The sequence below is a fragment of the Manis pentadactyla genome, chromosome 4 (genome assembly GCF_030020395.1).
Source record: "Manis pentadactyla isolate mManPen7 chromosome 4, mManPen7.hap1, whole genome shotgun sequence".
NCBI lineage: Eukaryota > Metazoa > Chordata > Mammalia > Pholidota > Manidae > Manis > Manis pentadactyla.
In genome coordinates, this window is record NC_080022.1 from 24,096,451 (window position 1) to 24,109,206 (window position 12,756).

A 12,756-nucleotide genomic window follows, 5' to 3' on the forward strand; every position below is an offset into this window, starting at 1 on the left:
GAGTACCAGCATATGTGAAACAAATACTAACATAACTAAAGGATGAAATAGAATGCAATACATTAATTTTAGGAGACTTCAACACTCCACTAACTCCAAAGGATAGATCCACCAAACAGAAAATAAGTAAGGACACAGAGGCACTGAACAACACACTAGGACAGATGGACCTAATAGACACCTATAGAACTCCACATCCAAAAGCAATAGGATACACATTCTTCTCAAGTGCACATGGAACATTCTCCAGAATAGACCACATACTAGGCCACAAAAAGAGCCTCAGTAAATTCCCAAAGATTAAAATTCTACCAACCAACTTTTCAGACCACCAAGGTATAAAACTAGAAATAAATTGTACAAAGAAAACAAAAAGGCTCACAAACACATGGAGGCTTAACAACATGCTCCTAAATAATCAATGGATCAAGGAACAAATTGAAATAGAGATCAAGGAATATATGAAAACAAATGACAACAACAACAACACAAAGCCCCAACTTCTGTGGGATGCAGCGAAAGCAGTCTTAAGAGGAAAGTATATAGCAATCCAGGCATACTTAAAGAAGGAAGAACGATCCCAAATGAATAGTCTAATGTCACAATTATCGAAATTGGATAAAGAAGAACAAATGAGGCCTAAAGTCAGCAGAAGGAGGGACATAATAAAGATCAGAGAAGAAATAAACAAAATTGAGAAGAATAAAACAATAGAAAAAAATCAATGAAACCAAGAGCTGGTTCTTTGAGAAAATAAACAAAATAGATAAGCCTCTAGCCAAACTTACTAAGAGAAAAAGAGAATCAACACACATCAACAGAATCAAAAACGAGAAAGGAAAAATCACGACAGACTCCACAGAAATACAAAGAATTATTAGAGAATACTATGAAAACCTATATGCTAACAAGCTGGAAAACCTAGAAGAAATGGACAACTTCCTAGAAAAATACAACCTTCCAAGAATGACCAAGGAAGAAACACAAAATTTAAACAGACCAATTACGAGCAAAGAAATTGAAGCAGTAATCAAAAAACTACCCAAGAACAAAACCCCCAGGCCAGATGGATTTACCTCGGAATTTTCTCAGACATACAGAGAAGACAGACATAATACCCATTCTCCTTAAAGTTTTCCAAAAAATAGAAGAGGAGGGAATACTCCCAAACTCATTCTATGAAGCTAACATCACCCTAATACCAAAAGCAGGCAAAGACCCCACCAAAAAAGAAAATTACAGACCAATATCCCTGATGAACATAAATGCAAAAATACTCAACAAAATATTAGCAAACCGAATTCAAAAATATATCAAAAGGATTATACACCACAACCAAGTGGGATTCATCCCAGGGATGCAAGGATGATACATTTGAAAATCCACCAACATCATCCACCACATAAACGAAAAGGACAAAAATCACATGATCATCACCAAAGATGCTGAAAAAGCATTCGACAAAATTCATCCATTCATGATAAAAACTCTCAGCAAAATGGGTATACAGGGCAAGTACCTCAACATAATAAAGGCCAGATATGATAAACCCACAGCTAACATCATACTGAACAGCGAGAAGCTGAAAGCTTTTCCTCTGAGATCGGGAACAAGACAGGGATGCCCACTCTCCCCACTGTTATTCAACATAGTACTGGAGGTCCTAGCCACGGCAATCAGACAAAACAAAGAATTACAAGGAATCCAGATTGGTAAAGAAGAAGTTAAACTGTCACTATTTGCAGATGACATGATATTGTACATAAAAAACCCTAAAGACTCCACTCCAAAACTGCTAGAACTGATATCGGAATACAGCAAAGTTGCAGGATACAGAGTTAACACACAGAAATCTGTGGCTTTCCTATACACTAACAATGAACTAATAGAGAAATCAGGAAAACAATTCCATTCACAATTGCATCAAAAAGAATAAAATACCTAGGAATAAACCTAACCGAGGAAGTGAAAGACCTATACCCTGAAAACTATAAGACACTCTTATGAGAGATTAAAGAGGACACTAGCAAATGGAAACTCATCCCATGCTCTTGGCTAGGAAGAATTAATGTTGTCAAAATGGCCATCCTGCCCAAAGGAATATACAGATATGATACAATCCCTATCAAATTACCAACAACATTCTTCAACGAACTGGAACAAATAGTTCAAAAATTCATATGGAAACACCAAAGACCCCGAATAGCCAAAGCAATCATGAGAAGGAAGAATAAAGTGGGAGAGATCTCGCTCCCCAACTTCAAGCTCTACTACAAAGCCATAGTAATCAAGACAATTTGGTACTGGCACAAGAACAGAGCCACAGACCAGTGGAACAGAATAGAGACTCCAGACATTAACCCAAACACATATGGTCAATTAATATTTGATAAAGGAGCCATGGACATTCAATGGGGAAATGACAGTCTCTTCAACAGATGGTGCTGGCAAACTGGACAGCTACACGTAAGAGAATGAAATTGGATCACTGTCTAACCCCATACACAAGAGTAAATTCGAAATGGATCAAAGACCTGAATGTAAGTCATGAAACCATAAAACTCTTGGCAAAAAACATAGGCAAAAATCTCTTGGACATAAACATGAGCGACTTCTTCATGAACATATCTCCCTGGGCAAGGAAAACAAAAGCAAAAATGAACAAGTGAGACTACATCAAGCTGAAAAGCTTCTGTACAGTAAGAGACACCATCAATAGAACAAAAAGATACCCTACAGTACGGGAGAATATATTCATAAATAACAGATCCAATAAAGGCTTGACATCCAAAATATATAAAGAGCTCACGCACCTCAACAAACAAAAAACAAATAATCCAATTTAAAAATGGGCAGAGGAGATGAGCAGACAGTTCTCCAAAGAAGAAATTCAGATGGCCAACAGACACATGAAAAGATGCTCCACATTGCTAGTTATCAGAGAAATGCAAATTAAAACCACAATGAGATATCACCTCACACCAGTAAGAATGGCGACCATCCAAAAGACAAAGAACAACCAGTGTTGGTGAGGTTGTGGAGAAAGGGGAACCTCCTACACTGCTGGTGGGAATGTAAATTAGTTCAACCATTGTGGATAGCAGTATGGTGGTTCCTCAAAATGCTCAAAATAGACATACCATCTGACCCAGGAATTCCACTTCTAGGAATTAACCCTAAGAATGCAGCAGCCCAATTTGAACAAGACAGATGCACCCCTATGTTTATCGCTGCACTATTTACAATAGCCAAGAAATGGAAGCAACCTAAGTGTCCATCATCAGTAGAGGAATGGATAAAGAAGATGTGGTACATATACACAATGGAATATTATTCAGCCATAAGAAGAAAACAGATCCTACCACTTGCAACAGCATGGATAGAGCTAGAGGGTATTTTGCTCAGTGAAATAAGCCAGGTGGAGAAAGACAAGTATCAAATGATTTCACTCATCTGTGGAGTATAAGAACAAAGAAAAAACTGAAGGAACAAAACAGCAGCAGACTCACAGAACCCAAGAATGGACTAGCAGATACCAAAGAGAAAGGGACTGGGGAGGATGGATGGGAAGGGAGGGATAAGGGGAATAAGGGGCATTACGATTAGCACACATAATGTGGGGGAGGGGGCATGGGGAAGGCAGTATAACACAGAGAAGACAAGTAGTGATTCTGTAGGATCTTACTACGCTGATGGACAGTGACTTTAATTGGGTATGTGGTGGGGACTTGATAAAGGGGGGACATCTAGTAATAACCATAATGTTGCTCATGTAATTGTACATTAATGATACCAAAACAAAAAAAAGAATGTTTGTGATTGAAGAGTATGAATCCAGTGGTTGAAAACATGTCTGGAGAAAACTACTACCTGTAGGCTTAAGTTACTAGCTACACTAGACACTTTTTCATTGACACTGTTTTTACTTGAAAGAAAGAGTAACAGACCAACTGGTTATTCAGACTTAGGTATTGACGGACATTTTCTCTGAATGCATGAAGTGAGTCTGTATTTATTGTCAGTAGTGAAATTTTAGTTTTCAAATGAAAATTAGAATTTCAGAAAACCTGTATCCACCACTTAGTGCTCAACATTTGCAATAGGTTTATAATAGGAGACAACTTGGTTGGGGGGATGGGAGGAAGAGCAACAGAAAAGTGGATAAATTATGTATTTATACAGTGAAATAATATAACAGGAAAAGTGAATGAAATACAGCTCCATACAAAAACATGGCTGAATCTTAGAAACCCAATGGAGGGAGGGACAGTTCTCAGATGGCTAAACACAGTATGATACAGTATTTAGGGATATACGTATGTGTGATTAATAAAAACAAAAAAAGGGTAATGACTATTCAGGATAGCAGTTTTGTTCTGATCAGAGTTGGACCTGGTGATGGGGGAGCCTGAGATAGGGAAAGAACACACAACTAGATTCAGGCATATTGATAATATTCTAGTTCTTGGATTTAGTGGTGGGTTACAGAAGTTCATTGTATTATTTTGCTTGGTAACATTATGTTTTATCTTTATGTATCAAATATTACAGAATAAATTTAAATTTTTTAATTTAAAAAATGGTAGGCATATGGGTCATTTAAAAGATACATGGCATTCCACTTAATTGGATATACAGTAATGTATTTCACCTGCTATGTTAAATATATTTGAGTTTATTGGGCAAGTCATATACTGTTTTCTCTGTCATTATAGAGGCGATTGTGGCTTGTATATGTCAATGCCTAGCATTGATCCAAGTAGTACTTCATGTGTATTAAATGATTTAATCCTTTTAACAACTCTGTGAAGTAGGAACTATTATGTCCCAGTTTAAAGATGAGATTCTGAGGCACAGATTAAAGCAACTTGTTGAAGTTTGCATAGCTAACAAGTGGAAGAGTCAGAATTTGAACCCATGCAATCTGGCTCCAGGGCCTGTACATTTAACTACTTGTCCTTATGTCAGTTGCTATACTAGCGCTTACCTAACAAGCTTATTATGATTAAAGGAGACTGTTGGTGTGGGGGTGGTACTAAAGATGTCAGGTGCAGTTATTGACATTATCAGGCCTCCTTGAGAAGCTGCGATCCCCCTGAGTAGGGTAGGGTGGGTAGGGGCCGAATCCCGGTAAAAGGTAATGGTGTCCTCTTGAGAGCCTTTGCCAGTGTGTATCTTCCCTTCTTCTAGAGACCATGGCGAGCCCAGGGAAAGACAATTACCGAATGAAGAGCTATAAGAACAATGCCCTAAACCCTGAGGAAATGAGGCGAAGAAGAGAGGAAGAGGGCATTCAGCTCCGGAAGCAGAAGCGGGAGCAACAAGTGGGTTATCTCAAGTATTCTCCTACTATTCAGGGAAATGATCCCACTGTCATGGTTGGCCTCCTTGCACTGTCACTTTCCCCTTAGGAAAATAGCTTACTTTTGTGGGCCACTCACCCAGTTTGCTTTGTTGTAAAGAAATATCAGAAGCTCTGAGAAAGAGAGAACCTCTTAACCTCTGAGAAAGAATCTCTTATTCTTTTTCCATTATTTAAAACAACTTAGACATCATTTAATTTTCATCCTCTGTTACTTTCTCTCTCCTTCACCTTATAATCAGTGTTAGGTCTGACCTTCAAAGCCCAGCCATAAGCCTGGCCCTTTAAGAGGTTCATCAGCCATTCTGGGCTGCCTTACTTCTATTTCTGGAGTCCAGTCTTTGCAAGTCTCCCTAGAACCGAGAATAATGCCTCATCACCTTTGCTCCACCACATACCACCACCAAATTGGTGCCTTGCCCAGGTCTGATACAATCACCTAACTTGCTCTTGCTCACCCTCTTGCTTACCTTTATTCCTTTCATTCAAAGCCTTTTATACCCATCACCTTTTATGAAAAGGCACAGAAACCATTAAAATATTTTTTTGCTTATAAAAATATTATCTTAAAAATGCAAACAATTAGATACAACATAGAAAGTAAAGCCCTTAAATATCTTTCCATGTCAGTATACTAAGCTTGGCATTTTCTCTGTACACTAGCATTTCCTTGACAGTTGCACCATAATTTAACATTGGGATCATTCTTTATTTGCGTGAGCAGTCTTACCACCATCTCTTCTCTTTACTTTCAGCTTTTTAAACGGAGAAATGTGGAGCTGATTAATGAAGAAGCCGCCATGTTTGATAGTCTCCTCATGGACTCCTATGTGAGCTCTACCACTGGGGTAAGACCCTTGCGTAAGACACTTGCATGTGCTTCAGGCAGGCCTGGAAAGTAGCTGCTTCTACAGAATAGAAAATGGGCAGTTCACATGATCTAGTAGCTTTGTGGACAACCATGCTAAGCTCTTTCTTCCGTGGTCCCTTTTGTAACTGGTTAGCTTAAGTCAACAAGGATTCCTCTCTGATGGAGACACCTGAGAAACATTCAATAGAAGCCATCAGTTGTCTCAGAGGTTAAGAATCACCTTCAAATGTACTAACTTGAAGTAGCCATGAACCATGGACAAACACTTCCTAAGCCTGCTGTTATGCCATCTTCTTGCCCCTCAAGTCTTTAGAAAAGCAGGATGAGAAGCAGGATTATGCATTCATAACTGGCTCTGGTGTTGGTTTGCAAAGTCTTGAACCTGTTTTATGTTCTAGGAGAGTGTGATCACAAGAGAGATGGTGGAGATGCTTTTTTCTGATGATTCTGACCTCCAGTTAGCAACCACACAGAAATTCCGGAAACTGCTCTCCAAAGGTACAACGCCTAGTACTACTCCCAAGAGAGGCCCCACATGATTGTCTCTTGTTTCTTCTATCTGACCTCATCAACTACTCCCCATTGCTCATTCTGCTATAGCCCCACTGCTTTTAGTGTTCCTTATATAAGCTAGGCACATTCTTACCTTTGTGCTGGCTATTACCTCTGCCTGCAGGTATCTATGTGATGACCTCTTCACTTCTATAATCAAACCTTACCTTCTCAACAAAACCCAGCCTGACACCCTATCTAAAATCACGGGCCACCTTGACACTAAGCCTTACCTATTCTTACTTTCCCGTTTTACTTATTACCTTCTAAAACAAGAGAATGTCTCTCCTCATGAGGATGTAAGCTCTCCAAAAGCAGAGACTTTTTGTTTTGTTCACTGTTGTATTCTCAGTACCTACAGTTTATCTGGCATATAGTTTGTGCTCAGTAAAAATCTGATGTATGATAGGGAAAATACTTCTTGCTCCAGGATAGTAAGAAGTCCTCCCAAGAGGGTAATGCTGGTTTTAGAAGGGAGATATTTAGACAAGGTTGCTCACCCCTTGGGCTTTCTCTATCTCTCAATTTCTTACTTGTTTAAGTTGAGGAAGCCAAAAGTAAGCATACTTAAATTAGGATTGACTTTATTTAAAGTTAGCATCCCAACTGTATTATACAATTCCAAGATGACCAGCTATTGTTAAAACCACCTCACCAAAAGGGAGTTTAGGAATGTTAATAAGGGTGGTCAGAAGTATCTACAAAGCATGGTGGATAGACTCCAGTAAATGCATCAGCTAAACCTGCTTCTGACTTTTCCTCTCCTTCCATTCTCCCTCTACCAGAACCTAGTCCTCCAATAGATGAAGTTATCAACACTCCAGGAGTGGTGGATCGTTTTGTGGAGTTTCTGAAGAGGAATGAGAACTGTACATTACAGGTGAGGCCTGGGCTGGAGGGATTCCAGGTGAAAATCCCTTTTCCAAGAAATTGCAGTGGGATGTTTCTACAGACATATCTGTCAGAAAAAGACAAGTAATATGAGGAAACATTTAAGAGATGCTGTCGGTTGCCTTAGAGGTCTTGGCATCAAATAAAAGAGCCAGAATCTCTTCCCTGAAACAGTCTGAAAGGAAAGATACCAAAATATGACAGACTGATTATTTAGTTGTAAATCAGAGGTTTTAGTCCACTTCTAATTACCTTTGTCGTGAGGCAAATTCATGTAGACTCTCTGGGTCTCTCCTCTCAAAAATGGGTAATGAGTTGATCCATTAGAATTTACTAGAAACTCAGCTGAAAGGGACTGTGACAGACCTCTATCACTCTTCTGATTTCAGAAGTGAAGATAGTAAAGCTTAGGAAATGAAAGAGTGACTTGCCAAAGGACTCATGGGTGCTGTGGTAGTGCAGGACTAGACCTGGGGCCGCTGAAGCCCAATTCTGCCCTCCCATTGCACTACATCATGGCCAAAAACTCTTCCAATCATTTAAGGGTGGGGAGGAAAAGGCTTGAGTTTTGCTTTTTTTCAGTCTGGGGCAAGAGGCTTACTGCTCTGATCCAGTTGGTAGGCATGGCTGCCCTGTCTAGAATGACGTCTCAGTAATGGCTTAATCTCACTTTCAGTTTGAAGCTGCCTGGGCCCTAACGAACATTGCCTCTGGAACCTCTCAGCAGACCAAAATTGTCATTGAAGCAGGGGCCGTCCCCATTTTTATAGAGTTACTTAACTCGGACTTTGAGGATGTACAGGAACAGGTAATGCTCAAATTTGGCTTAATTCTTTATAGTATCTGTGGGATATTAAAAAATATATCTGGTCTTTGTCCTCAGTTCCTGGCAAAGAGCTCCTAAAAGCCTTGGAATTTTCTTACTTATAATGAGCCCCTTTGGAACACATCTAAGTCTATGCTAATGAGATGACTGGGTTGGGGCCCCTAGATAGCCTCAGAAATGCGGGGAGGAAGGTAGCCAATTAGAAAGACCAAACAGGATTAGAGGGTAGGAACTCTCAGCCCCAGCATCACCCCCCCACCAACTTTTCCCCAGCCTTCCCAGGAAGGATAGGGAGGCTGGAGGTTGGGTTATAAAAACTCTTGAACAGTGAGATTCAGAGAGCTTCTGGGTTGGTGAACACATCCATGTGCTGGGAAGGTGGCATGCCGGAGAGGGCATGGATATGCTGCCCACCCCAGCCCTTCACCTCATACCTTGTCCTGTGCATCCTTTCCACTTAGCTCTAAGCTGTTAAATATAAGTAAAGTATTTTCCTGAGTTCAGTGAATCATTCTAGCAAGTTAATAAACCTTAGGGGATCATGGGAACTCCTAAATTTTTAGCCAATCAGTCAGAAATACAGGTGGCATCTGCAAATTGTTACTGGTGTCTAAAGTGGGGTCAGCCTTGTGGGACTGAGCTCTAAACCTGTGTGGTCTACGCTGACTCCAGAGTTCAGTGTCTGAATTGTATTGAATTATTGGATGTATAGTTGTTGTCAGAGAATTGTTGGTGTAGAAAAAAAAATACATTTGACATCAGAGGTGGTATTGGAAAGAAAGACTTTACAGTACCCTTTTCTCAGTACCTCCAAATCACAGATATAAAGACACAACTTTCACTTGGGTAGAAAGACACTACTTGGGTAGAAGTGGAGAGTGGTATTGGGTTTTTTCCCCCCCCTTTCTAGTCTCAGTAGTCCTATTGGGAATGTGAAACTAAAAGAAAGCACCTTCCCAAACACTTCCTGCTTTTCTGGGGGTTGGCGATAGGGAGGTCTTGGTTTGGCTTCTCTGGCTGCAGTACAACTGTCAGCTTGTCTTTTGCACTGAGCCAGAATACTCAGTGTTCAGGAAAGGTCCTTATAGTGCAAGTGCTCAGTAAGAATGTCAGTAAGGAGGGTAGCTGAGCTTGTTCAGTGTGCCTCAGGCCTTGATAATGGTTTTCATCCTTGTTACTGGTGGGTACTTCCTCTGGTATTAAGAATTTATTAGGCATTAGGCTCTGTAGGTAACAGTTCCATCATCCCCTTTTCAGGCAGTCTGGGCACTGGGAAACATAGCTGGAGACAGCTCCGTTTGCCGAGATTACGTCTTGAACTGTTCCATCCTTAATCCTTTGTTAACGTGAGTAATTATGATCATGTGCACCTGGGGCATCTATGTGGCAGACATGGGGCTAATCTTTTACAGTGATAAGTAAATACTGAAACTAAAAGTACATTCTGACTGTCAAAGTAAAAACAGGTATCTTTTGGGAGTAAGAAGATTGTGCCAAGGGAAGTCTTGCGCTTCCTCACTTCATGGCACTGTAGAATCTCATGTTGGTTGTACCTGCATCATTTAAAATTAAAAGTATCATTGATATACAAACTTATGTTGGTTTTAAATATACAACACAGTGGTTCAATAGTTACCCGTATTAAACCTTCAACCCTTTTAGTGTACCTGCATCATTTTTGAGCCATAGAAGAGAGGCAGGACTAGCCCAACTGGAAAAATCCAGCCTTCTCTACAGAATGCATTGATTTGCTATGGGTTTATGCATAGGTATAAACCAAAGACCCCCCCAGGAAAGGTCATCTGGATCCCCCATCCTCCCTCCCATACCCTTAAAGTAGAGCTATATCTAAACCACAAAAAAATGGATGAGCTGTCCTTCAGAGACCACAATCTCATAGGCTACCACTGTAACTCTTTCCTAGACCCTTCACAGAAAATCATTCCATACTGCATGGCTGAAGTCCTCACCCTAGACATTTCACTTTCATTTCCAAAGAGAACAGTACTTATTTAAAAGTTGTGGCCATGGTTAAGGGCAGAGTGTGTCCTATCTTAAAAGTTTTGCAGGGTTACTCAAAATCCAGCCTTCTGTTTGTCCTTATTAACTATGGTCTTAACTAACCACAGTTGGTCCTAGTCCTCAGCTGATGTAGGTCCAAATCCTAGCCCAAACAGACTCAGTTAACTTGGGTCTATAGATAGGAAGAAACAAGCTACTAGAGTCTTAGGGATCTGAGTGGGTTTGCTCCTGGGATTCATAGGCAATAGCCTTATGCTAGAGACAGCACTGCTCAGGATCTGACTTTACTGTTTTGTTCAGACTCCTTACCAAGTCCACACGACTGACAATGACACGGAATGCAGTCTGGGCCCTGTCAAACCTCTGCCGAGGGAAGAACCCACCCCCAGAGTTTGCAAAGGTGAGAGCTTCTTTCCAGTTCCTGAGTTATAGCAGGTTCTTTCATATGGAGGAATATTGATAGGGGAGTTTTCAAGTCTTTGGGAAACCCTGTAGAGTCTCTATCCATAAGAAACTGAAAGAGGCAGTTGTCCATTAAATAGGTGATCATGTGCGGCTGGTAAAGTGAAAAGGTATGCCTGGTGGTTTAATATAGTGGAAATCTCCAGGGCTTGAAATTGCTTGTAGAAGGGACAACAGTGCTAGAACTGATGTAGCCCTGTCCCCCTCTGAGTCCCTCTCACTTTGCTTCCAACAGGTCTCCCCTTGTTTGCCTGTGCTGTCTCGCCTACTCTTCAGCAGCGACTCAGACTTGCTTGCAGATGCTTGCTGGGCCCTGTCTTATTTGTCTGATGGCCCCAATGAGAAAATCCAAGCGGTCATAGACTCTGGAGTCTGCCGGAGATTAGTAGAGCTTCTAATGTGAGTGGTCTGTTAGAAAGGGCACAGATTTCCTAAACTGCTCTAAGCCCAGACTAAAGAACTGCAATCCACAGTCTACTGCCCTATCCACAGGTCTGGAGCCATGAGAGTGCTACCAGCCTTGGTGGTCATTAGGGCTGAATACCATGTGCTGACTCTGTAATGATCAGATCTCCCTCCTCTGTAGGCACAACGATTATAAAGTGGCTTCTCCTGCCCTGAGAGCTGTAGGTAACATTGTCACTGGGGATGACATCCAGACCCAGGTAAGGAAGAGGAGAGCTTTTTTTGGATAAAACCTTCCCCTGCCTTGTGCTTTAGTCCTGATGGAAGGCAGTGAGGTCTAGGAGAGAAAGCATGGGCTTAAGCGAAAAATTCCAACTCTGCCACTTTCTGTATGACTAGGCAGCTTGGTTGCCTTCATTTCTTCTATAAACTGGAAGCAAGTTATCATCCATTGGGTGCTTTTAAAAGAAAACTAAATGGAGTAACCTGAATTACTACCTGGAACATTTTAAGGTAATTGTTAACAGTTTTTGAGTTGTGGTCTCTTTGAGATACTAAAAGGTATGGAATCTCACCCCTACTTTCAAGACCTTTAGGATCCCATGGACACTACTTCATGTTAATCTGCTGCTAGTACCTCCCTTGAGGACATATAAACAGGGTTCCTCTGTTCAAAGGCTAGAGGACCTGAGTATTCTTTGAGTCTTGAGTAATTGGCATAATTCTGTGGGATTCTTGACAGATTCCTTCTAGGTGAGGAATCTCACTCAAACTCACTCATTTTCTACATCATTCTTTGTGTGTGTGCATGTATGCGCAAATATTCATAATATAAAATGGGTTGTTTTTACCATTTTTAAATGTACAGTTCCATGGCCTTAAGTACGTTCACATTATTCCCAACCATCACCAGCATCCATCTCCACATTTTCGTCATCCCAAACTGAAACTCTGTGCCCATTAAAGAATAACTCCCCATTTTCCCCTCCCTTAGTCCCTGGTAACTACCATACTACTTTGTGCCTCTTATTTTGAGTTTGACTCCTGTAGGGTACCTCACATAAGTGGAACCATTTATATTTGTCTTTTGTGTCAGTTATTTCACTTAGCATAATGTCTTCAAGGTTCATCCATATTGCAGCATGTATCACACCTTTGTTTCTTTTCATAGCTGAATCCACTGTCTGTATATACCACATTGTGTTTTTCCATTCCTCTGTTGGTAGACACTTGAGTTGTTTTCACTTTTTGGCTACTGTGGATAAATGCTTCATTGAACATTGGCATATGAGTCCCTGCTTTCAGTTCTTTTGGATACATATACCCAGAAGAAAAATTAGTGAATCATATGGTAGTTTTATGTTT

General features: G+C 40.6%; 1 protein-coding gene across 1 annotated transcript in view; it reads left to right on the forward strand.

The window, feature by feature from the left end:
* KPNA6 (karyopherin subunit alpha 6) overlaps positions 1-12,756 on the forward strand; it is a 59,173-nt gene that overhangs the window by 38,426 nt on the left and 7,991 nt on the right. Inside the window, exons 2-10 of the mRNA XM_036885254.2 lie at positions 5,191-5,324; positions 6,118-6,210; positions 6,632-6,731; positions 7,571-7,665; positions 8,353-8,484; positions 9,760-9,848; positions 10,825-10,924; positions 11,222-11,385; positions 11,573-11,651. Of these exons, the coding sequence (XP_036741149.1) occupies positions 5,191-5,324; positions 6,118-6,210; positions 6,632-6,731; positions 7,571-7,665; positions 8,353-8,484; positions 9,760-9,848; positions 10,825-10,924; positions 11,222-11,385; positions 11,573-11,651 (986 nt within the window). The remainder of the gene's footprint in view (positions 1-5,190; positions 5,325-6,117; positions 6,211-6,631; positions 6,732-7,570; positions 7,666-8,352; positions 8,485-9,759; positions 9,849-10,824; positions 10,925-11,221; positions 11,386-11,572; positions 11,652-12,756) is intronic.